The sequence below is a fragment of the Corvus cornix genome, chromosome 8 (assembly GCF_000738735.6).
Source record: "Corvus cornix cornix isolate S_Up_H32 chromosome 8, ASM73873v5, whole genome shotgun sequence".
Classification (NCBI taxonomy): Eukaryota; Metazoa; Chordata; class Aves; order Passeriformes; family Corvidae; genus Corvus; species Corvus cornix.
The window spans coordinates 19,404,708-19,431,372 of record NC_046338.1 but is presented as its reverse complement, the minus strand read 5'-3'; the positions used below and the strand labels follow the sequence as shown (position 1 = coordinate 19,431,372).

The 26,665-nt window shown below is 39.9% G+C and overlaps 2 protein-coding genes across 6 annotated transcripts in view; one reads left to right on the top strand and one right to left on the bottom strand.

The window, feature by feature from the left end:
• The window catches only part of LOC104695381 (uncharacterized oxidoreductase ZK1290.5-like), a 45,745-nt gene extending 39,573 nt beyond the window's left edge, over positions 1-6,172 (bottom strand). For 3 of the 5 annotated variants that reach the window (XR_002047618.2, XR_002047617.2, XM_010409222.3), the window contains exon 1: positions 6,064-6,170. Coding sequence is in view for 3 of the 5 variants with exons in the window: in XM_010409222.3 (XP_010407524.1) it covers positions 6,064-6,148 (85 nt within the window). In the remaining 2 variants the exon portion in view is untranslated. Of the gene's footprint in view, positions 1-6,063 lie in introns of all 5 variants that reach the window. The other 2 variants (XM_010409226.3, XM_010409224.3) reach the window with 2 other exon arrangements.
• An 18-nt stretch (positions 6,173-6,190) lies between these two features.
• DPH5 (diphthamide biosynthesis 5) lies at positions 6,191-26,585 on the top strand. Its single transcript, XM_010409228.4, has 7 exons — positions 6,191-6,607; positions 9,752-9,876; positions 13,779-13,887; positions 23,264-23,384; positions 24,284-24,323; positions 25,378-25,481; positions 26,336-26,585. Exons 1-7 carry the CDS (start codon positions 6,473-6,475, stop codon positions 26,557-26,559), a joined length of 858 nt encoding a protein of 285 aa, XP_010407530.1. The 5' UTR covers positions 6,191-6,472; the 3' UTR covers positions 26,560-26,585.
• The last annotated feature ends 80 nt before the right edge of the window (positions 26,586-26,665 follow it).

Sequence of the window (26,665 nt, the reverse complement as noted above, 5' to 3'; positions counted from 1 at the left end):
CACTGGTAACTAATTGCTTTCATGAGCTCCAAGGACAGCAACAACCCAGTTCCCCTTAGTGCAAACTACGCTGAACAATAAAGAATGTTTCTGATTAAACGCTTATTTTTCCCCGCAAATTTTATGTTAACAATTTAAAACGCATTTTCTAAAAGTTTCTGAGACAAATAACATCTCCTCTAGCCCCTCCTCTCACACTGCACATTCAGCCTTAGAACTTTATGCATTAGAATGCAAAGCACTTCCATTCAGGCACTAAGAAAGAATAAACAGACCTTAAAGTTATGAAACTGGTGCAAAGCCACAAAGATGGCTTTCCCCTTTCTCTCCCTTCTTCCCCTACAACAAGGATTTTGTATCACTTTTTGTGCTGTACTTTGCATAAACGTTAGAACTGAAGAGAGTTCAGGAATGAGTACCTCCTTTCTCCCCATTTGGTGGCATGAGGAACTACTGCAATTCAGGTTAAAGGAGCATGTGACATCACCATTCAATGCTGCCAAAACTATGCTAGCAAGCTCTGGCAAAGAAAAAAGGTACGATGACTAAAATCTGCTATATGAAGGTTGAAAGATAAAGTTTAGCTTTCTTTTATTTCCCCCCACAAAATTTGGTATAATTTTTTACACCAAAAAGCCATGCTGAAATACAAAAATGATATATACTGGAGCTTGCTTCTCTGTTGATTTCAAATTGCTTACAAATAATTTGTTTTTCTCTTGGGCACTTAGGCTTGTAACATTTAAAAGTCTTAATGGCAACAGGAAAGTTAAAAGCATACACATGAAGTGCCTCTGCTTATACTGGTAAAAGTCTTAATTATTAAACAGTGGTAGAAACCTAAATTGATTTATTACTTAGAATTAGTGAAGGACCTCTAAAATTCATCTGTATCATATCAGCAATACAGTGTTTACCAAAAAGAATCCAGCATGAGAAATGAAGCTATTTTTCTGCTATTAAATCACAGTTCATATGCCATAATATAAGGTAAAATCCCCAGCAAACATATAAAAAGCTGACCTCATAGATTTATAGGTGTACAAGAGAGCAGAGACAAAGCAGCAACTTCCATCAGAAAAAAGAGCGTATTTCTGTACCTTGTAGACTCTGATGTAAGCAAAAGTTGGCCCAGCATTTTTCCCCAGATGCATTTATTAGTACCCCTTAAAACAACACTTGTACAGTGTTCAGGTTTTTTTAAGGAATGAAACAGCACCAGGATGGAAGGAGGTGAAGCTGGAAGAAAGCAAGGGAGGTAGGAGCTCACCAGGTTTAGTCAGGTTGGGAGAGGACACTGCTTTGTTCCACTGTCTGCAAACACCCAGCTGCCTGGGACATGGCCACATTCTGTACAGGAGAGAAGTTAAATATCTGGAGGCCCTCAAAGATCAAGTACAACTTCTCAAGGTCAGATCTACCGAAACAGTGGATGAATTGAGACAGAAAGATTTATAGAGGTAGCATTTTGTTCATCACAAGAGGCTATTAAGGCAACTTGGTAACCATGGGTGAGAAGCAGAGCCCCAAGAGAATAAAAAAAAAAATGGTTGAGACATAAAACAAAGGGAAGAAATAAACAGCCAATTCTTATTACAGGGTAAGATTAATAGCAGGGAGTGCCATAGGTCTTGGTACCAGGACCACTGTTCCATAAATTTCCTTAAGAACCAAAGCCATGAAGAAACAAGAGCCATGAATTCTAAAAAAGGCAGTAACAGTAGAAAATAAGCGAAGGCTTGATTCTACTGCCATTGAGTTGAAAAGCAAAATCTAATTTTATTCCAGTCCAGCAGGACTGGGCCTTCTTTTGACCACAGCTAAGTTTAAGAATGAAAATAAGCAACTTTAGGATTAATAATTAAAAAGTAGGTAATTAGTGGATTAGTAAACATAATGGAATGTTAAAGTATTTCCACTCAGCATTAAGATTAAAATTTATGTAGCATTTTGAGGAAAAAAAAACCAACACAACCTGATGCAATGAAAATGGAGCAATCTGATGCTGTGCTTTTTGCCAGGAGGCCTATTTGTTGTGAAAAGAACTGGGAACAATACAAGAAGTCCTGAGTGATTGCAATGCAAATGATGCAATGTCTTAATGCAATCAGCAAACTAAAAATCAGTAAAAACTTACTTTTACGGTTTATTTACTTAGACAAGGGTACAGCAGAGTATCAGGAACGTTATCTATCAAACACCCTGAAATGAGGCCAGAGATATTTTAATGGTTTCCCTTGAGTCTGGAAGGACTGTGTGTGTGTGTGTGTGTGTGTGTGTATTACTTTCTCCCCAGGCTTTGGCTGTTTGATCAGAAGCTGCCCAGAGCAGTACCTGACTGCTTTCCCAGCTACAGTACCTACAATAATGGTGCTGGGCATTCTTGAATGATGTTCTGTACAGACCATTATTACTACTGATAAAATATTCACTGTGCATGACATGAGCAAGGCACGGTGAGTATAAAGACTTGATTATTTTGTTTATTAATTGCCTGTCCCGATGCCCCTTCCCTAACAAGCATGCAATTAATTTTATTCTTTCATAGGAGGGTATCGTTAGAGAATTTTTTATTTCATCAAGTTGTTGTTAATTCTAGCTGCCCCAAAGATTACATAGAAAGCAACTTTACACAAAAACACTCTATGTATTTTTGGTATCACCAGCACATCTTTCCAAGAAATCACTGGCTACTTGACCAACCCACCTGAATGCAATTATTACCATCCCTAAAAAAACCCCAACAAAACAGCAAACACAAAGAAGCACACAAAACCCTGTTCTAATGGGAATATAACTACCACATAAAGGGGATGAAGAGCATTTCAACAGAAAGCGCCAAAACCTTAAGAGATGTCAACCATTCAGCACATGAGCTTGACAAAGGTCCTAATATTTCAGTTACAGGAAGAAAAGCCCTTGTGCTACTGAATTATAATCAAATGCTTTAGAGAGTGGCATTTTCACTCCTCAGACTTACAAAAAAAGGAAGTGACAACTTTCTAAGTGAGAGCTTCCTACTTAACAGAAGTAAGCATGAGCAGTTCAAATTACGCATTTTTCTTCCAAAACCTGGCAAGGATGATACTGTGTGTACCATTTTGACAAGTGATACGTTTTTGAGGATGCTCCTTTAGATAAGCACCAACTATTCTGCAGTTAAGAAATTGAAAGAATATAGTTTTCTACTATAGTACAAAGTCTCACCAGCAGATTCTCAGACACATGTAGCTCCTATGAAAAAGTGTAACTATATCTGTAACTTTTAAACAGTGTCACGTTTTATATCAGTTATTTGCCATGCACTTCTAAAACACTAATAAGGTCTTACAAACTATCTTGTTAGCAAGATAGTGAATGTATCCTTTTTCAAAAGCAATCTAAAGCCACTATGAGGTAATGCACTCTCGAGGGCATAGATTTACACTCGAGACAAGCATTAGGGCCAAAATGCCAATTCATTTTAGACTTAAGCCTACTCCAGTAGAAAGCAGCCTTTGTAATGAAAATTGACCATAAACATGCCTGACCCTCTGCACATGAATAATGTTGGCTAACACAACTGTTAGCATTAAACCATATGAAATATAAAGTTACCAGCAGTTTTCATAATCATACAATAAACAAGGTGCATATTGTTTTTATTTGTTAATTAAAATGTTAGCTATACAATATATTTCTAACATAAAAGTGAGCTGCCTTATAACAATTGCTTTGTGTCTCAGAAAAGTCAGTGTGTTTTACCATTGTTAGCAGACTGGTCTTTTGCCAGACACAAGACACTATGAATACGCATCTAAGTAGATAGGAAATTTTGCATGTACAGAATTCAGCATGCTATTCAAAGTAATCCTTCAGATAGAACACAAATTTTGCACACTCCATGGCCTTCTCTGGGGTAAAAAAAATTCATCTTTCTCACTAGAGATTTTAATGGAAATGGATCCTCATCACTAAGAGCAGTTTATGTAAGAGCACAGAACCCCAGAAAGAGAATGGTAACCTAATGAAAGACTTAACCTCCTTCCCCTCATCTCCCCTTTTGCATCAAACCTGGACCAACTTACTGAACTTCTATGCAAATGACAAATAAGCTGTGGCATGGAAACCCATTTTTACAAAAAAACCCAAAGCATAAAACCACCATCACAAATACCTTTTGATAACTGAAGCTTGAACAGGAAGAAGAAATATTTTTGACAGAATGCTATTCCAGGGTGTTGTTGCACCCTTTTGAGCAACGTGTTCTGGCCAAGATGTGCATTAGCTGTCTCCTAATTTGGCTCTCAGATACCACAAAAGGGGTTTCATCACTTTAGAATAACTTGCATAGCTATCTGAGCTGCCTTCCAGGTGGCACAACTGGAGAGCTGGAACCATCTTTATGCATATTTAGCATATTTATCTCTCTGAAGCTTTTAGAAAGATTATCTAGCAACAGAGGCAACATCTGTGACTATTAAAGTTGTCTTTGAGGGATCAGATAACAATTAGGTCTGCATGTTTAGAGGGATAAGAAAGGACAAACAAATCTTAAATCCTACAGAAAATGGCCTTGCAGAAAATGCATTCTCATTTAAGAAAGTTCTCCTCTACTTCATATCTGAGTAAATCTTTTGCACTGCAAATATTAGTTAATGCAGTGAGACTGTAACAAAAATAAGCCATTAATGTGGAAAAGAGCAGTTAAGTGAGAATAACTACCATAAAGATCCCATTGTGTTGGGCTGCATATTGTGGTATTTACAGCTTGACCACAAATGCAAGCATGGCGAATCTTCAACTTTTTTTTCTCTGTTCTTTTCTTAAATTCTCAGCATTTTGCAGTGTATATCAAGGACTCCTTAAAATGACCTTACTGGTTCCTGTCTGTTACATAATTGTCAAAGATCTGCAGAATATATAAAGCACTATGTAAAGTGTTCCTCTAGCAAGACAAGAATAGGTAGGTGAAATCAAAGAACCAAATCCTGTTCATGACAACACCACCACTGTAAGTCAAGAGAAGCTCCTTGAAAACCAAGAGAAGCTCCTTGAAAGCCATACCTGGCAGAAGTTACTGGGCCAGAAAAATTCAACTTGATTTTCCTGTATGCCACTATCCATTTACTGTGGTATGAATTCAGGCTTAACAACAGGCTGCTCAGGACTTTCCAACACAGCAAAAGGACAGGGAGCAGCTATTGGGTGGAGAGTACAAAGGAGTCTTTCTAGCCAGTTTATTCTTCCCATAACCCAAGAAATGCATTACATCCTCGATAAAAAAGGTGGTTCTGTAGACAGTCTGAAGCACAGTTCAGCATATACTGAAACAATAGACATAAGACAACCAAGTCCATTCTCTAAAACAGACTATGTACATTATTTTTTTATTATTATTTTTATAAAAAGTCTCCAAGAAAAGTAAATTGGCAGTAAGTGTTACAGATTAAAATAACCAACCAACCCCTCAAAAAACCCAAACCAAACCGACCAACCAACCAAAAAACAGCAAAAGGGAAAAAAAATAGTAATTTTTGAACAACATAAGCTGTTTTGCTCCCTACATAGTGACTAAGAGACAGCTGCATCAAGTATCCTTCATCATCAACCACCATTCCCTTGTGCCTCACAGATGCTGAGAATCCTACACAGGCTCTCAGTCCAACAGGTGCAATAAGGTTAATTCTATCATGAGAGTCTGCTCTAAAGAAAAGTCTGCTCCCAAGCCTCGTAAGAAAACACACCCAAACCACCGCACATCCCCCCGGGCCAGGTGGGAGGGGAGCGGTGCAGTGGTGCTGGGAGCACACCGCTCCCCAGCAGGCCTAGCTGGTCGCATTTGGCAGGAGCACGAAGCCTCACCGGGCAGCGCAGGGGCTCTTGGAGGAGCACCAGGCTCAGCGCGGACAGCTCGGCAGGAGGCTCCGGTCCGGGCTGCCCTGGGGCGAGTCCGGCTGCGGGCCAAAGGCAGCGCTGAACCTGCCGAGCCGGCCTGGCCGGGCCGGGCCCTGGGGTGACCCCCGTCCTCTCACAACGCCTCTGGCAGGGAGGCGGGCTCTGGGCGGGCCCGCCGCCACTTACCGAGCCCCAGCACCGGGATGCTGTGGCCACTGGCGACTGGTACCACGGGGACACTACGCGCCCCTGGCCGGTCCGCCACCGCCATGGCCTCTCTGCGGCCCAAGACTACAACTCCCGGCGTCCCTTGCGTCCCAACGGCACCGCGGGCAGCCGGGAGCCGGGCGAGAGGAGCCGGGAAACGAGGAGCTGCGAGTCGGCAGCCGGGAAACGGGCAGCCGGCAGCCGGGAAACGGGCAGCCGGGAGCTGGGAAACGGGCAGCTAGGAGCCGGGAAACGGGCAGCTGGGGGCCAGGCTGTCCCCCGGACCTGGGCCCGGGTCCCCGCCAGTGGTGGGGCGTGCGGCGCCCCGGCCGATCCCGCTTCCGTGTCCCTCCTGAGGCAGGTGGCGGCTCGGCCGCGCTCCCTGAGCATGCTGTACCTGGTGGGGCTGGGCCTGGGGGATGCCAAGGACATCACGGTGAAGGGGTTGGAGGCGGTGCGGCGGTGCCGCAGGGTGTACCTGGAGGCCTACACGTCCGTGCTCACCGTGGGCAAGGAAGCGCTGGTAGGTCTGGCCACAGGGCCCGAGGCCTCTCGTACCACGGAGCCAGGGGCGTGCTGGGGCTGGTGGGTCCGTGGGAGAAACTAGCGGTGCCCGTTCTCGGGAGACGTGACCTTCACTCTGTTTTATAGGAGAAATCTTGCTACCTTGCAAGAAGACTGCAGCAAAAATAAAATGTTCCTTCTTACAACTGTTGGCACTAGTTTTCGTCTCAAAACCTACCAATGTGTGCAGGCCTTGAGATACTGGACGACTTGGTTGGAAAAGTGTCTAATCTGTTTTAAAAAAAATCCCAAAAGTCATACCGGAAAAATACATGGTTTGAAGCCCTGAACCTCTGTATCAGCCTGAGGTGTTACGGCGTGCCTGCTGGGAATAACAATTTTATTATCTCACATTTCCACGTTTCCACGTGGGCCAAGCTGCCTCACCGTGTTGGGATTCCCAGAAAGGCACAGTTCAGCCAGAGATGGGCTGTTGAACAACATGGAGATAAACTTTTCATTAGCAAACACACCTCATGGAAGACAACAGTAGTAAAAATGTGCAGATCATAACTCTGAGGGGTTCATAGCTAGTCACAGAAGGATACGGTGTAGTTCTGAAATAATACCAGAAAAATAGCCCACAGACCAGAGATCTTGCCTCTGAATAAGCTGATGCTATCTGGGTCTTGGGTGCTGTATGGCCATAATGTACCTGTATGCAGACCTGCATATACATAGAGCATGTGAGAGTTTTGGCTTGTAATCAGCATTACATGCTTTCCAGATACAAGGTAGGCTAGAATATTTGGGGCCATCTCTGGTTTATCTGCTGTATGAAGATATGCTCTGTGGTTTTATGTTTCTTTTCAGTACACTGAAGCAATCTAAATTGTAGTCAGTCTGTTCAAAACAAAATGTTCTTTTTTATGGATGGTTGATAGTTGGAAAACTGCTACATGGAAAGGATTACCTGGAGATTTTTACTTCTCAAAATGTGCATTTGCTATAAAAAAAAAAAAATTAATGGATTCCTATCCATCCGAACATAAAACATTGAATAATAGAAAAATGCTGAATATTTTTGATGTGGTTATTTGGGGTTTTCTTGTTGTATATTTCTTATCGTTTTAAGTCTTTTGCAAACCTTGAAATCACAAAGATGAGATAACTGGGAAAAGAGATCAATAAAAACAAAGTAAAACCACCTAAGAGGGAACATAGGAATTAATGACCAAGGGTTTATCATACAGCCTGGTTTACATACAGGTGACAATGCTGAATAGTTTATTTACTAATCTGAAGGTCAATCTCTCCTAAGCACCATGAAAAGTTAGAGGAAAAGTCTCAAGAAGTAATGAGGAGATCTTTTCCTGCAGAGACTTCCTAGAAATCCTTCTGTGTTGATGGTATTGAAATCAGATCTTAAAATTCAAATGACATGACTCGCTTAGTTTATCTGGTTGGCCTAAAATGTATATTAAAAGTTATTTGATGTTGACCATCCAAATTGGCCCAGAGTTTGGTGAAAGAACTGTTTGGACCCAGTGGCCTCCCAGTGAGTCTCCATTTTACTTCTTGCTAGGAGATTGCTTTTTCTATATTCTCTACTTAGCTTGCTTTGATTAGCATTGTGGAGCAGTCTCAAAGCATGCAAATAGATTCCCTTGGATGAAGCCAAACTGAAAGATGTGTTCCTGGGACTGCACCCCATCTGTTCTGGAGCATGCATTTGCTCACAGTGTGGGGCCAAAGCCAGCCTGGTGCAATGGTAGCCCACGGAAAGGGATGCATAGTTATGGAGTGCTTTGCTTTAGAGACCAGCTCCCATTGTGCTGATGTGCATCTGGGCTAAGGTACCTAATGAAAACCTGTGGGGTGTCAAAATTTGCTGCAGTTAGCTTAGTATCAATCTCAGCATTATCCCAGGGTGACTGTCAGTCGTTCCAAATCACAGGTACAAGAGTTGCTTACACATTTATTTGATCCCCTTTCCATTGAATCTGTACAGGTTGCAGTCTGTTTCACGAGGAAAATAATATCCCGATTTTATAGAGTTAGGAAAACTTACCCAAAATGGGCAGGAACTCATGTTCAGGAACGGGAATGTAACCTGGTAACAGAGGTCCCATACCTATTACTCTAGCTATGGGGTGGATTTTTTAGTGAAAGCACTACTCCGCTTCTGTACAGGTGTGATAGTTCTCTTGTCAGTTCACTGTGTGGGCAAAGAAGGCACAGAAGTCAGAGGAAAACCTTTCTGGGCCATAACTGACTTGAATAGTTTTATCAATTTATTAATATTCATAATACCACACAAATTTGCTGACTACTACTTAGCACAAAAACACCTTTCTTGGTCTTCGCCCTACAAAAAGAACTTTAATCATGTAAAGAGCATATAAAATGCACGGTGACACATGACATGGCAGTATGATCAGAAAACGTGTTCTAGAACTAACTGAAGTTTCATTACATGTGTGAAGTTGATTCTGGAAATAAAGGCCTTTAAAATGTACAAAGAGACATGATTACTAAGCTGCTAAAGAAAAATTAGGACATGATCAAATACATGTTCACCTGTATACATGGTAAAGTACTTCTTAAAAAGTTCTTAAAAAGAACTCAAGATGAAGGATTAATATGAAGTCATTCCTTAGATGTGGTTAGCTAAAATGTACTAAGGAAAAACTTGAGAGAGCAGGTTGTGGTGTAGCTAGTGTGGTATTTGTATCTGGTTGGGTGCCAGTATTGTAAGTAGCCTAAGAGCTGGGCTCAGGCTTTGAGAGGGAAGACCTTACATAGAGCAGCAGGTTAAATTAACTCTACCTGGAGTCCACCCAGGTACCCTCAGTGTGCAGGTGTGATTGAGCTGCTTTAGGTGCAGCTCCTCAACTGACACAGAAGGCATGAAAAACCAAGTCAGTATCAGGATAAAGTGGTTCACCAATTTTTGTCAGCTCAGGAGCTGCCTTATGGGGAGCTCAGGTATTCTTGCAAGCAGAGGTGAGGTTCTCCAGGACATGGGGCAGACTGCTGGGAAGAATAATAAAGTTACCTATTCCACTGTCCACTGTCTGTATTCCTGAGAGAGCACACAGAGAGATACAAAAGCGTTCCTAAGTGTCTTATTTTGATGGTTATTTTTAATTTCAATTTCTAGGAAGAGTTTTATGGAAAAGAGTTGATTTTGGCTGACCGAGAAATGGTGGAACAAGAAGCAGATAGCCTTTTAAAAGAAGCTGATGTTTGTGATGTCGCATTTCTTGTAGTTGGTGATCCTTTTGGGTAAGACAAAGCAACATTTTAATTATTGTTGTAGCTTGATCACTCTTTTTTCAATAGGAAGAAGCCAATTCTGTTACTGTAGTTCTTTTTGAGGAAACTGATTTTCAGACCAGAAACACTTCTTATGTCTGTATATTCCTTATTGTATTAAAAATATACATACAGTTTTCCACACTTTATCTTGCTTTGGAGTTTCTTTGCCCAGATGTTCATTATAGATAATGTGGACTCTGCATGATGTATGAATCTTTCCTTCAGCAGACATTTATAATTTCATTAGTTATCATTCTCTGTGCTAGCTTTTATAACAATGCTTTGCCTCATTATTTGTCTGCTAACAGAAGAAATTCTAGGTTATCACATAAATAAGAAATGTGGTTTTTGGGGGGAGTGTTCTTTTAGTTGCTGTTTGTATTTATAAACTGCAGCTTTTATACTCAGTTGTTTTAGAATGAATACAGATTATTGGTTGTATGGTGCATCCGCTTTGATTTATGCTAGCTTTAAAATCACTTATGTCATTATAAATGTCTTCTCATGTTGGTTTATTAGGACTTTTGTTTCCACTTTTTATTCCTGCTGGAAAGTACATTTGCTTTGGTCTTTTTCTATGACCAGAGGGATCTCCTTCTGTCTCTTTGGTCAGGCATCATCAATCTGTAATGTCAAGCCATGCAGAAAAGCTTTTCATCTTCAGCTGGTGATGCAAGATTTATACCACAGTATAAGGGGCACAAGAAAAATGAAATCTGAGCACCTTATTTGTGAGTGAAAAAATGGAGCTCATGAAAAAAAGGAGCAGTGTGCACATCTGTCAAAAGCAGATAATTTGTGTAAATACAGGTTAAAGGCAATTGGCAAGACAATATTATATTAAACTAATTATGGGCAGATGACCCTGTATTTCAGAAATATTAATTATACTTGCAGTCCATGTTTACTTTAAGGATTTGTGCAGAGTGTAGAGCCATGTTACCTGTACCCTTGTGCTCTGATCCAGTGACTGATCTAAGTACACAAGATGAAAAAAACCTACATGGATTGAAATGTAGTTGCTACTTGTAAGCAGTATTCTGATCTGCCTCAGTTATCTTCAGTTTCAGTGTCAAATACTTTAGTTCTGGTCAACGTATTACATAATTTTTATTTGTTAATTAAAATGTTAGCTATACAATATATTTCTAACATAAAAGTGAGCTGCCTTATAACAATTGCTTTGTGTCTCAGAAAAGTCAGTGTGTTTTACCATTGTTAGCAGACTGGTCTTTTTGCCAGACACAAGACACTATGAATACGCATCTAAGTAGATAGGAAATTTTGCACGTACAGAATTCAGCATGCTATTCAAAGTAATCCTTCAGATAGAACACAAATTTTGCACACTCCATGGCCTTCTCTGGTGTAAAAAAAATTCATCTTTCTCACTAGAGATTTTAATGGAAATGGATCCTCATCACTAAGAGCAGTTTATGTAAGAGCACAGAACCCCAGAAAGAGAATGGTAACCTAATGAAAGACTTAACCTCCTTCCCCTCATCTCCCCTTTTGCATCAAACCTGGACCAACTTACTGAACTTCTATGCAGATGACAAATAAGCTGTGGCATGGAAACCCATTTTTACAAAAAAACCCAAAGCATAAAACCACCATCACAAATACCTTTTGATAACTGAAGCTTGAACAGGAAGAAGAAATATTTTTGATAGAATGCTATTCCAGGGTGTTGTTGCACCCTTTTGAGCAACGTGTTCTGGCCAAGATGTGCATTAGCTGCCTTCTAGGTGGCACAACTGGAGAGCTGAAAAAGCTCAGTTAAAAAACTACCCTTTTTTTGAATGAGTTGCTTCTCTCTATATGTTTATGTTCTTAGCTCTTAATACTGCAGCTAGAACTGCTCCTATGATCACATAGAGCCCTAAGGAGGTTATTAGGACAGAGTACTGTTTCTGTCCTAAGAGAGACCATAGGGGAGGAGGATAGAGGCCACTTGCAGGTGATCACAGACTTTCAAGTATATTTGTAGGTGAGCAGAGTACCTGGCAGCCACAGGAAATGCCAGGTGTTGGTGGTTAATGGTTAAAGCAATTAAGCAGGCTGTGCTCTGTCACCCTCACTGTTGTTCTCTGCAAGTTTTTATCTGTGTATGTGGTAACACCCATGGATGTGCTACAAGAACCTGACAACTTCAGTAGTACAGTGGAAAGCCCACCACTCCAGGCTGGTGTTAACATTCATGTTATTTCTACCCATAAAACTTAAAGTCTGTATCAGTGACAGAAGATACTACTATAGTTATGGGTGTAGAGGGATGACTCCATGAAACTTTTCCTGGTATTAGCTGAGTGCTCATAAGGGCACTTCTGCTTTTAGGTACAGCCATTATAAACAAATCTACTGGGTGAAAAAAAATATTGGCTGGAGCAAATTTCAGTGAATAAAGCCAGCTGATCCCTAGGTCAGTATTAGCATAACCACAAAATCCTCCAGTGCTCCTTGTCCTTCGTATGTGCATGGACTAACACAAGGCTGTAAAACTAGTCTCCTCTTCTCTTAGAGCAGACATTTTTAATTCACCTTTGCTTCTGCAAGGCAGGAGCAATGTTTGTGTAGTAGCTAAATATTAGTTTAGATCACTTTACTGCCTTCTCCTCGGTCTGGGAGCCTGTTTGTATAAGCGTTTCAGATTTCCCAAATTCAAATTCCTGGGTTTTTTTCTTCCACTGAAATTGATTTCTTTTTTAAAATATTGATCCTTGCCAGCTGATGCCACATTTGTGTTCCAGTCTGAAGCACCTGATCTGCTGACTGGGTGCTGGTCAGACACAAGGCATCGAAATTATCAGGCTAAGATCAGGGGAATTCTGTTAGGGTAACTGAACAAGGCCAGGGTGAAAGCAATTTTCCTAGTTCATTGTTCTGATGGCCAAATGTTATTTCTTTTCTTCCTTCTTTGGAATGGCCACACAGAAGTGTGTGGTACATCTTGAGATTGAAATTGATAAGGTCATTGATCAGGTTTGATAAATTTAGGCAAGGGGCAGGTGCATTTTTATATTTCACAAACATATAAGCATACATACAAGCAAAATAGGTAAACAATGTTGCAGTTCAAATATTTGCTCAATCTATATGTACTTACCATTTTAGAAAGGCTCTAATCTCAACTGCTTACCTGCAAACCCAGTAATTCTTGCAGCAGTCAATCACTGCAAGCCTTAGACCTAGAACCAAACTTAGCTCTGTTTGAAACTTAAACTAGAATATTCTTAACTCTTTCAGAATGAACTTGATCGCTCAGATTTAGGTATTGTTAATTTGAGTAATCTGCATTAAATATTATTAACGTTGATTCAGTCTAAGGGTGTTTTTTCTATGTAAACAAGCAGTTTCCCTCTGTCTGTCCAGAGTTCTTGTCTGAGCGTGGGGCTTTCTTGGCACACATTGGTGCTGGTGGGAGAGGGCCTGGCTGTGCAGCCAGTAACAAAATCCTGGAGTTTTGTGTAAGTGAGTGCCAAATAGAGTCGACATTTACAGTTCAACACATGTTCAACAGATACTGCAGAAGACAAAGCATAAATGGAACTTTCCTTTTCAAGTACTTGCCAAGGCTGCTCTATGAAGTAACAGTTGTAATAGTGTTACAGTTTTAATGATGCCAGGAAGCTGCAAAGAGCTGTACCATACTGAGGATGCCTGGCATTCCAGCGGGGGAAGATGACATATGGAAGCCTTATTGGAGTTTTTACTTTCCTGTAACAATTAGGATATTGTTGCCATCTTCCCACCTCGGCATTGCCCTTGTTTTGAAGGGTTTCATTTTACTTTCAAAACAAACTGTAGTGCTAGTAACACTTGGTAACATCACGTTTTCAGTGTTTAATTCCTTCCTTTCCTTACCACAGGGCCACGACACACAGTGATTTAGTGCTACGTGCAGTAAAATTGGGGATTCCTTACAAGGTCATTCATAATGCTTCAATAATGAATGCAGTGGGCTGCTGTGGTTTGCAGGTAATATTTTTGTATATGAATATACGTTACTTCACAACTGCTAAGCTTAGAATTGGTGAGCTCTTCTGCTGTGGCAGTGCATGTTGCAAGCTCAACTTTGAAGATCTGTACCAACTGTACACTTAATGTTAGAATTTTTTAACACTTCCTTTTAGCATGCTACATGTCAGCAAAAGCCCCTTTTGATGAGCTCATATGAAAATGAATAGTAACACTTCTGTTCTTCTCTGCTTTCTAACTTCCCTCTGCCCCAGGAGCCTTTGGTATTTAAAGTTATTTTACAGATAAAGCTTTGTTCATGTTGGCTTCCTTCTACTACTGATGGTAGTATTAGGTATCAAGTAATACCTGATAAATTTACTCTTAAATAAGGTTGTTACCCTGTAGAGAAATATGCTGATCTTGTCATAAGAGAAATACATGCACAAGCCTGCACATATGTCCAACTCAGATCATAACTAATTCCAAAGTCTTGAATATGACGCACTCTTAAGTTTGATCTGTCTCCACTTTCTGCCCATCTGATGAGGAGGGACTTGCCTAGCCAAGGACTAGTAAAACAAATGACAGTTTTTGTGTATCCTGAATGGCTAAAGTAGAAAAAGTCTAGTGTTCCCAAGAAAATACTTCCTTTTACACATGTATGGGTCCATTATTACTTTTCCTGCATGAAAGATATTGTGGCAGTGTATAAATCATAACTAATCACATATAAATTAGATGAAGCTTCCCCCTGTTGTTTTCATTCATCACTTTAACATAGAACCTGGCCTCTCAAGGTTCAGAATAGCTCCCTGTGTATGGGAACCACTAAACCAGGTTCCCACTTTACAAAAGCCAAAAGCAAGCACAGGAATGTAAATGTCCTACAGACAAGTTGAGGGTTTGAACAATAACTTTCCGTCACTGAAGGAGGAATTCCTTCCTAGCCATACAAAAAAGAACACAATTTATTTTAATTTCAGTAAACACCTGATACCTTCAAATTTGCACTGACAAACTCCAATACTCCAAACTCCATTCAAATAATAATGCTGACCAACAGCAGAAAATCTGTTGCAATGAGTTTGGGTATTATCTTTGGTTTTGATTTGAAATCTGAGTGCCCTGTCTGACCTGGCTCAGTGCAGTGACACCTGTCCCATTAGTTAATGCTAAAGGGAATGCTAGACAGCAGTCACATTCTTTATAATTCTTCTTGTGAGCATTTTCTTAGTGATACCTGCCTATTGCTGCAAGACTTGGGCAAAATTATCTTTTAGGAAGGAAACAGGCTTCTTGGTGCCTAAAATCTACATGTACAGCAGACAGATGGCAGCTGTCGCATGACTGCACTTACTAGGGTGGGTAAAACAAGAGTTGGGGCTGGGGCTCACCCTTCCCCTTTTGGCTGGATGGTGGTGCAAAATTTGCTCCTGCTGTCAGGCTGTTGATAAGTAGTTTCTACTACTTGCTCTCTTTTTTTACTGTTCTTTTACATTCATTAGTAAGGAAGATGCAAGGCCCAAAGAGTTTTCTAAGTTTTCTGAAAGTTTGCTTCCCTCACAATTCAGCCAGGCATAGGAAGGAGGAGTATAGAGCTTTTAGGTAAATTGAAAAAAAAGACCAGAAACCTAACATGGGTATATTATAAACAGTCTGTAAATTCTTTCACATATGCAGAGTTTTGGAGATTAGATTGCTATTTCCGTATCCCATGCTGAAGGGAGCAGACCATAAAGGAAATGTGATGTTATTCACTCTGGCATTAGTCCCCTTTTCCATTCTGGCTTGGGAGGGGCTCCCTTCTCATAAATCAACATTCCTGTTGTCGTATAAGGCATTTTAGGAAATAGTGATTGTATTACCAGACAGAATATAACCAGTTGTATGTTTCACTCTTGATTGCTCCTTACTGGCATAAACAGCAAGTGAGGTTTTATCTTACAAAAAAGCAGCCTTTGATTAGTTAGAGTTGTGCTGGAAGTTAATAGTTTCTTTCAAAAGCCTTTACTTTCATGGCTGTCTGCTGCCATCAATTTAGTTTTGGAGTTATTGTGTCTCAAATTGCAAAGTTCCTGTCAAGTACAGGAGGGATTCCTCTTTTGCTTCACCACAGAAAAGGGTTTGCCTTTTTTCTTGTTTTAATGTGATTGTGATACAAACCTTCTCTCTTTCTTAGTAGAGAAAAACAGGAAACACCTTTATATGCCGTTCAGAGAGCCATGTGCGTAGTGAGCTGTAACTGCTGATTAGGCTGTCAGTGAAATGCAGCTACAGCACAGTCTGGTCACAAAAGAATGTCTCTGGTCATCAGAGCAATGTTTCTGTGCAGCCAACAACCTTTGGGTACTTGCGCAATTTTCCTTTACGATGATTTAATGAAGTCAATAGAGCATCAGTAATGGTTCGTTACCTTCATTCCATAGCTGTAGTTCTTGCCAAATAATAAAGAGGGGTGCTATTTTCAAATACTTTTTTTTAACTGTCTTTCCCATTTAACAGAATTAGTACAGCTTTTTTTGAATATTGAAGAAAAGAGTGGGGTTTTAATTTTGAAAATTAAACTTCTTGAACTTCTTGGAAGCGCTCACATTGATAAATTGTGCTGGGATAGTATAACTTAGCAAAGTGGTAGTCTGACTGTGCATAATGCTCTGTGATTTGCTGTGCCTTCCTCTTTTACACTGTTTTTGCTGTGCTTTACCGTGCCAGATTTCTTTTTCCATGGCTGAAGCTATTTTCCCTTAAAACAAATGAATATGGTTATGGGAGATAAGCCAGGAAAAGTGCTCCTGTGTTAGTGCTTCTTAGCATGTTCTCTGCAGGTTCACCTCCCTTCTCTGGAGTCTGCCATGTGGGTGTGTTTGTCACTCTGACTCCTGTTGCAGTGGGGAATAACCACCAGTGAGGACAGTCAGGCACTTTGGTATCTGCACACACTGCCAGGGAAGCACAGACTTTACCTGTGCCCACACTCAGTTTTTCAGAATAGGGCTGATTGGTACGGCTTTTAGCCCTAGAATAAAGAGGCAGGAAACTGAGGATCTCTAATTTGCATCTTTCTCATTCCTATCTAATCTGCATGACATCTGGGTTAGTTTGGGAAGATCAGTGGCCAGAGTGGTGCTTTCAAGACAGAATTCTCTCTGACCCAGTGCTGGTAATGTGTCCTTGAGGTAGAACTACTGGTGGTCAAACACATCAGGAATATTCTACGTTGTGCTGACCTGTGATGCACATGAAGGAATGATGCCACTTGAAATGGCTTGAGGTAATGGCATTAACATAAAGAAAGAGGATTGAGAACTGAAGTGCAAAGCTGGAGGCAAGTCACAGGGTGGGAGAAAGGACTAAAATGAGACACTCATTTCTGAGTGGTGTTGCTCATTTTGAAAGCATTGGCTTTATATTTTGGTTGGGTAGCTAGGAAAAAAACATGTTATAACAAAGAGCTGCCTTTCTTTTGAGATGTACCCACTTTCCACCTGAATAGCTTCAGAACAAACATCTGCATGTGCCCTTGTGTCTTTCAGTGACGCATCTTGGGTTTTTTGTTTGCAGTCCAGTTAATTCTTGAAGACAATTACAGTTATAAAATAGAAAATAGCCTTTTTGCTACCAGCTGATCACTTAAACATAAAAGCAATGCTTACTGTGTTATTTTTGAGTTTTTACTGAACAGGTGAGTACATTTCCAGTGTCAAGTTGAAAAATATTACTTAAAGATGAGGAAGCTGAAGGATGCTATCATTAATCACTGTGCTCATAGTCAAATAGAAACCCTGTAGTAGCTGCAGGAGTGGAGCCTCTGCGTCCCACCCTCTCTGTGTGCCTTAATCTTCAAAACCACTCTTTGCTCTAACAGGAGGGACTTTACACAAAATGACTGACTGTTGAACTGTCTTCTGTCGCTAGTTGGTTTTTTTCAGTTACTACCAGCTTCTGAGCCTTTAAGAAATTGGCATTTGTTTCTCAAGCCAATTAAAGGTTAAATCAGTGCTAGTCACACTACTTCGCGGGTCACAATTGCTGTCCAACTTAGTGCCATTTGTCACCAGCAAACATGACCCAAAAACATCTATTTAATCAGGTTTGGTTTTTTTTTCTTTTAGATATCTTCATTTCATATTGGTAACTGAAGTCACCAGGGTAGGAAGGGAACATTGCTTGATATTGGTGGAAAGAATCTTAGAAGGTTATTAAAGATAAGGTGACATTATCTTGGGGGAGAATCCTCTCCTATTCAAACTTGCTTTTGGATTTTCACAGTATTTTGAGAGCTGAATTTTGTTCTGCTTGTGGAGTGGCTATTTCCTAAGCAGATCCAAGAGGCAGCCATGGAAAAATGTGCTTGTCCCTTCAACTGATTTTATGTGATTTGTCTCAGCTGCCTTCTGAAGACTGCAGTTATGTGCAGTGGGTTTCCCTCAGCAAAATGGCCAAATGTATTTTTTTCACAGTTCCTTTCTCTCTGGCATGTACTATGGAGATGGGAAGTTTTTGGGACAGCTAGGGCGATTTCTTGGCTTGCAGTACAAAAAGGAGGGAAAGCCACATATATGTGAATGGTAAAACATTTCAGTTTCATGTGAAGGTTCTCATGAGAGGCATTTGAAGTTGCTAAAGGTCTGTGGTACTAAATAAGGTAGTGTAAAGGGCAAGAGCTAGGCTTGTGGTTGTTTCATATGACCAATTCCAAGCAAAAACAGACTGAGTGATTCTTGCTACCTCTTTGTTGGCAATTGCACTACTTCTTAAGCTGCTATCAAGCAACAATATGTAATACAAAGAACAGTAGGAGCCCTTTAATCTGATGTATATGGTCTGGAGGGTTGTTAACAGGTTAGGGAGAATAAAGGGAAAACCTGACTCCTTAGGGTCCTTATCTTTGAGCATGAACATTGCATAGCATCATGTCAGAACCCCTATGACAAAGATAAAGAAAATATGTCTTAGCTTTTTTGGGTATGTTCATTGGGATCTATCAGGAAGTAACCTGGGATAATGCAAGGTGCTCTGCAGTCTCCAAATCCATTGAGGGATACTCTTAGGAGAAAAAGCCTCTTAGTTCCTACCAGTGAGTTGTGATTAGGCTGTGAAGAGTCTGAATTTGCATAATTCACCTGTCCTTTGAGAACTATCTGCAGTGTAACCTGTGAGCAGCTCAACACAGAACATAGCTCGGTAGCATTTCAGCCCTCCAGGGTGTTCAGGTATTTGGTTGTGTATGGTGGCAGGACTGAAGAATGCAGTGACTCCTTTTTTTTACTTTCTTCCCCAGACATGTGACCAGTTCTGAAGTGGTTTGAAATGTTAGGAAAGTAGGTAGGTTCATAAGTGAAAAATTGCTGTGTCATTATTGCAGCTGATACAGCAATAATTCTGGGAAAGATGCTGTAAAAATAGATGTCTGTGTTTTGAAATGTTTACTTCTTGGTTTCTCTGCAGCTGTTGGCCAACTGACCTTTAATATTATTTTGCATCTTCTCTCCTGCTTGCTTTAGTACTTTTTAGAGGGGATGGTGGATCTTCCTTTTTTAATTTCCCTATTTAGTCTCAGCTTGTTCCATCTTTTATGCCTAAATTTTTGTGGTGATTGACCACACCACTGTTTCAAGTTGATCAGGACAGTTTCAGGTATCTGATATCATTCAGACTGGTCTTTAACAAAGTAGCTCAGCAGTTTCATTGAAATTCCCCTTGCATTCAGATTTTCCAAGGTGAGATCATGGTACAGCACTTTTTCTCTCACAGTTCATTCTGGCCTCTCAATTTGCAATCAACTCTGCTTATATAAACAAGAAGTAAAATAAGAAATAGCATTAATAGAAGGGTTAAAATACTAACAGAAAACAAGCACCAGAAGTTGTCATTCTTTCATATCGTGTATAAATAAAATAGGAAGTTATATCTTGTTCTGAGGTGATGTAACTGTGAGTTGAAGAACTGCTTTCTGCAGTATGAGGCAGAAAACTCTAGCAGCAGGGCATTGCCTCAGAGTAGAGAATTCTGGCTTCCTTTGCTGACCTGAGCTATTGCATTGCAAAATTTAAGTGCACAAAGTTTTGCTTAAGCCAGTCACTACTTGGAGGGAGGGTGGGGAGAAAGGGATATTTCCAAAGACTGAGGTCTTTCAAAATGACCTTTTGAAACCTTTCTGTGAAGTTTTTGAGCATTGAGGAGAAGGTAAGAAGTTTGGTTTCCAAGCTGAAAACACGAAATATCTGTCCAACCATTTCATTGCGCGCCTTTGAAATTCTGGCAGTTTTGTGCCTGAGCAGAATGTAGGCACTGTAACAAATCTGCTCATCAGTGCACGTGTGGTGCCTGAGATGTTTGGGTTTGTACAGAACATACATTGTCCACTCCTAAACCCCAGGTGCTTCATGGAGAGTGCAGCACACAGAATTTGGCTGTGAAATTTAATTTGCTGTTGCCTCTCTTTAGAGCTGTGCCAGCCACTGTACAGCCTGATCCTGTCACTGCAAATACACACAGCTCATCATCTTACTAAACTTGGGAACAGTCTAAAAGCATGGCAGTAATCCTTAGTTGTGTTGTAACACTCCTTGGTTAACAAACGTGTCAGACAGTTTTATTTCAGTGACAAGCATGATTCCTGGAATTTTGGGACCCTCTGCAGCCTTTTATGGTTGGTGGAAAGAATGCTTTTTAATTTCAGTGGGTTTTGTCTTTAGTGGACCTGCTGTCTTCTGTAACTCCTGAATCCTTAGGATAATAGTGGAATTTTAGACATTTCCTGCTTTCTTTGCAGCAAGGCTTTTCTTGAAAGTCAGATACTTCATGCAGAAGTTCAAGAGGTAGAAACTAGAACACAGCAGAGAAAACTTAATTAGGAACAAATTGAATTCTGCATGAGGTACAAGGAGAGCATTTAAAGTGTAAGTTCTGATACAGTCATGTGTTCCTTCTTTAATGCAGGCTTGCCCTGGTGAAGAGCAGTTCCTATGTTTGATTAAATGTCACATGTCTGCAGAGATCAAATACTGGATGAGAAAGAAATATTGGTTTGTGTCTGTAGAAGTGTTTGTAAGGTAATTGGTTATAAGTATTCAAGCACAATAAAGGTATCTACTTACTGCTTCAGTTCCTCAGCATTCAGATTGATGGTGTACCAGGGACTTTCCAAAGTAGTATTCTGCCCTCTGTAATTTAAAGTAAAAATATGTGTGCATTAAGCTAGGAAATCTGTTCTTCACAAGTTTAGTTAGTAGAGGGGCATAAACTGCAAAGACATTTCTAGGAGGTTGATAAAATGTGCCCCAGTCTATCTTAATTGGCTACTTCTGTGCTTTCCAGGTGCTGAGAAAACAGGTGTATTTTTTTGAGACTGTAAGGTTTTCTGTGATATCAATACTTCATGAAGGTGTTCTGAAGGTATTTCTACTGAATAGACAGGCGATTTCCAACAAAAATGTTTTACTCTTTTTGACATCCAGGCTTCAGTATTAATGCAAAACCCAGTAAACCAAGGACAGATTAGTGAATCTGACTGGCAGGGCTTGTACAAAAAAGGATAGCTTGCTTAACTTCTTGTTGGCAAAGAGGATGGAGAATCTTTGTAATGAATAATGGAAAAGAGAACGATAACAATCAGAACAAGCACTGTAGGGTATCAAGTTTAATGTCCAACTCATTCTTAACATGTGGCAGAGTGGCTTAGAAGTTCTGATTCCCAACAAAATACCTCTCAGATAGTAACGCTTTGCCCATTTCTGCACATCCTTTTTTTTCCTAAAGGACAGAGGTGAAAGTTTCTCTTCCTTGGGTTATCAAAATGCCAAAGGGACAAGGTAAGATTTAAGGTTAATTGAGGCCACTTTCTGTTCTGAACAAGGACTGCTGCTTTTGGGAAGTGGCTGCAGGGATTTCAGGTGGCTGATGGGAAGCACTTAGGTTGGCACCAGACATTGCAGCACTTGGGGAAGACTGCAGGAATACTATCAGTGAGATTAAAGGTATCTTGCTCCCAGGTGCTCTAACAGTGAAGGGGAGAAGGAGAAACTTTTTGTACTAATAGTTTTTTTACAGATTTGGTACAAAATGGGAAAGAGTTCTAGGCAGCCACATGGAAAATGGGCAAAGCACAGTTTGACTTTTCTTTCTTTTTCTAGAACACAGCATTGAAAGAGCTAACAAGTTACATCAGGAGCAATTTATTTTGTTCAACCTGTATTTACTTTACTGGAAGAACCTTTAGGTTGTGAAATGTACACAGCATGTTCTTGTCCTTGTTCTAGAATGAAATACTTAAAAGAGGAAATGTTTTCAGCTACATTCCAGGAATCTTTGAATAAGTTTTATCAGCATGAATGGTTAAAATTTGAGCTTTTGGTCCCTTGAAAACAAACATGTTTCTGTTTTGATTCAAGTTCTGCTCTACCAGCATAAAGGAGTTAAAACCACAGCCTAATGCCACAGTAACATACGTATGTATAGGAGAATCCCCACATGGCACAGGGCTGCCAGAGCTGCTTCTACACAGGGTCCTCTGCCAAAGGACACAAAGTGCCTTTGTCTCCTGTTGTGGGCTTGGCAAAGCAGTTTTTCCTTCCAGGAGTACAGAGAAACTGGGAAGGGTAGTCCATGTAGGTATTGTTTCTGTGGTGAGCTTGAGCAGATAGGATATCGGCAAGCCGTAAAATCCATCTGGGATGGCCCCATTCCAGAGCTGAATAGACCAAAATTGATGCATGGTTTTCCCCTATTGCAGGGCAAAAACTGCTTCCAAGCCAAATACTGCTTTAAGTTACATATGACTTTCACTTTTGCATCACCAGAGATGATTGGCAAGACTATTGCTTCAAATGTCTTAACCAAGATTAGGGACTTAGAGCAATGAACATATTAAGACTGAGAATAGAGTCAGTGAGTATGCTTGACATAGAATCTGCTAGCAGTATTCTGCTAGCAATATTCTTACCATATGTACATAAACCATATTGTATCTCTCAGCTTCCTGCACAATCTGTCTTCAGATCTTCATATCCACTGTCTCCTTAACTGTAACTTCTTTTGCCTGCTAGAGCTTCCATCTGCAGCAAAATGCCATTTTAATATAAACACTACTGTATCAGTAGAATCAAAACATTGAATTATGGCACTATTCGAAGCTGTCTAGCCTTAATCAAAGTAAGAAATAACAAATAATAATTTTGGTGCTAATCTTACAAAGTTTTTGCCTTTAAAAGGCATTACTTCAGAATGAAGTAATGATAGAAAGTATATTGAAAGTTACTTATGCATTGGAAAGGTGACTGCAGCGATAGGTAAAAACTTTACAGGTAGTTCATGACTTGGTCTTTAACATTATTGCATGCTCTTATTTTTTGTTATTGCACATGTATGTTACTGCATTTGCTCTGTTTTACAGTTGTACAATTTTGGAGAGATGGTTTCTATAGTGTTCTGGACAGATACATGGAAGCCAGAAAGCTTCTTTGACAAGATTGAGAAGAACAGGCAGAATGGAATGCACACCCTGTGCTTACTCGGTGAGCAGCAGCCACTCCTCCTGCATTTTAGTCTATGTGTTGAGTGTTTACCCAACTGTCTAGATCACCAGATAAGCAAATGTGACATTAAAAAGATGAGTGGTGATAAACTTTTGAATTCAAAGTGACTTCATGGATGTAGAAGCAATTTGGTAAACTGGACACTTAAAATCTTGGGGGTTTGCATGTTAAACCCCTTTCATCTGAGTCACTCTGGTTTAGTTGATTATGTAACAAGGAATACTTATTCAAGGTTTAAAATGTATCCAGCTTTCAGTATGATAATTGGGGGGGAGGGCATTTGAGTACAGGTAACGTTTGAATTCCTCTTGGAGACATTATGGTCAATTTATTTCATAAAATTGCAGTTGTGCAGAGTCTTACCTACCTGACCTCTTCTCTATTTCAAATCCCTTTTTTTCCCATAACAGAAGTTTGTTCTAAATTTTCATTGGGACAGGAAAGAAGCGCTAACGAAAGTCAGATTCCTGCATGACAGTGATGTAATCACTGTCGAGCAGTCAGACTGTATTACCTTTTGTGACATAATGTGCTCATGGTTTAAGAGTAGTCCCAATGCACTGGTGTGCTCAAATGTGCTGGTATTTAACTGTCTTATGCTAAATATGCTTATCTGTATATTTACTAGGATTTTTATTTGGCTGTGTTGCTCTGAAATCTGTGAAATTTGCCCTATCTTTGGATAAAATCACATGCATAAAGTCACAGGATTTTGAAATTAACTAACACATGAAACAGTACAGTGTGATCCATATTCTAATAGCTAAATATAGTAATAATTTTAATAACAGCTAAAATGTTGTTAAAGCTTTACCTACATAGAAAACTAAGTGGGGAACTTGTAGGGAACCTGTGTTCTAATGTGTTTTGTTCTACAGATATTAAAGTGAAGGAGCAGTCTCTGGAGAATCTCATGAAGTGAGTCACCATTTTGAAAATTCATAGAAACACACAGTGCACTTAAGGTTTTTTTTTGTACAAGGAACAACGGTTCTTTGCCCATAGTCTAATACTGAACTTACCTGCCTTCTCCTCTTGTGCTTTTCAGTGGCCTTTTGATTCTTAGAAGGAGTGAAACTCTTTTGTTCGTTGCAATAGGGCCTGGCTTTATTTAAAGTAACTGAATGGAGTTGCAGCAGAACATGATCTTTTATATAACTGTCCCTGTGAGAAGCACTAAGTCAGAATGGGGTAGACTTTCCTCTTGGTGAATGAAGTGTTATTTCTCTACTGTTCTGTGCCTCCTGAAACAGATTAATATCTGAGAGTGTTATAAATTTATTCTTCTGTACAGTGGGTAGAAACAGTGCAAAGTACATAATATGTAACACCCTTCTTAAAGAGTTAAATAAGCAATATATGCTCTTATGTTTGTTTAACTGTATTCAAAAAGCTTTTGCCACATTTTAGTCATCTCTGCAATCTGTATGTTTTGACAGTAGTGAATATAAATGGCTCCTTTATACACATGCTGTAACTGGTCTAAATTGACATTTGTGAAGTCTCACAGTATCATTGAGGTTTGTTTATTCTGTAGTTTCAAAATAAAATGTTTGACTAAATCCACAGTTGGCAAAGAAAGCAGCATTTCATTTAAGAATACATTTCTAGTCTGTAATCATCTGTCTACAGGGCATTTAACAGAAAAACAGTTGTATGCCCTTGAATTTAAGTCTAATGCATCCTTCCAGAGTAGCTGCAAAACCTGCACATTGCTTCTAGCAGCTGAATTTGTTTTTAGGATCTAAATGATCTACCAGCTGGAGCCCAGCTGTATCACAGGTGTGATGAGAGCACAACAGATTACTGTACTCTTTAAAAATCCACTCTTGTCTAAAAGGCCCAGCCTGAGAGCCTGTGCCTGTTTAAGTTCAACCTGCTGGTCTAGAGGTCTCTTGACATAAGCTGTAAGATTGCTGGGGATAACAAAATGAGTTATATGTGAAATTTCTCTGCTTTTCCTTCCCTGCAGAGGAAGAAAGATTTATGAGCCACCACGCTACATGAGTGTAAATCAAGCTGCAGAACAGCTTCTTGCCATTATTCAAAACAGGAGGCTCCAAGGAGAAAAACCAGGTATGACTGCAGTGCTTCTGTCTGCTACCACCCCTCTCCAGTCACACCTATTGATGAGCTGCTGAACTCCGCTCCCTTCCTCTGACTCTCCAAATTCTGTTTGCAGTGGATTTGGGCTGCCTTAAATCTTAGTCATGAGATGGATTTGGCCAAGTTTCAACAGCATAGTTCAGTGAGCATCGATGAAGGTGTGCTGGTGGCTCCTGGAGGTTTAGTCGAAGCCTTAGTCTGGAAACCCTGGACTATCCACATTTAACTGTGAGCTCTTTGGTCCATTAGAATTGCAGGAGGCAGAAGGACTCTGAGCATTTTAGATCAGTCAAGCTTCAACAAAATCTCTGCTATATTTTACTCACACTCTGTTCTACATGAACACCAGCCTGAAGCTAGGTTAACCTAAAGATGCAGAACTGTGATTTTTACCTTGAATTCTTAACACTAGTCAAGAGCAAACTGTGAAATGTTTATTGAGACCAAGGGTAAAATCACAGCAGCTAATAAAGATGATGCAGTTGTATCACAGAAATTTAACAGAAATTGTTTTAGGTCTACTCATTTAAAATGTTTATTCCTTCAATACTATTAAAATGAAAATCCCTTAATTTTATCCTTTACGTAGAATGAATCAGAAGCAGCAGTTTCCTCAAAGTGAACAGAATTCCTGAATGAATTCTTCCTTATCAACATCCTTAAGCCTTATTTTCTCTGAAGAGCAAGCTTCTTTCTAGACCACTCCAATAATTTAATAATTGGAGGTTTAAGAAAGCAGTTAAGGTTTAAGCATTTTGAGTACTTTTTTCCATATGGTAGGACCATTAGTCAATAAATTAAACATTTAATCTTCTTTCTTACAGAAATAACTGAAAACACAATTTGTGTTGGCCTTGCTCGTGTGGGTGCTCCAGATGAGAAGATTGCTTCAGGCACACTACAGCAGATGTCCACTGTGGAACTGGGTGCTCCACTACATTCCTTAATTGTTACAGGCACTATGCATCCTCTGGAATTGGAAATGCTTAAACTTTTCTCTGTTGATAGTTCCAGTTTTGAAAATAATGCATGTCAAAAGACTACTTAAATAAAAATGAGGCATTTACATTTTTATTCCATATTTAATTGCATAAACAGCATAAAGTTATTGCTGTGACTATTTAAGACTTGTCTAACTGCAGTTAGACTCTGTT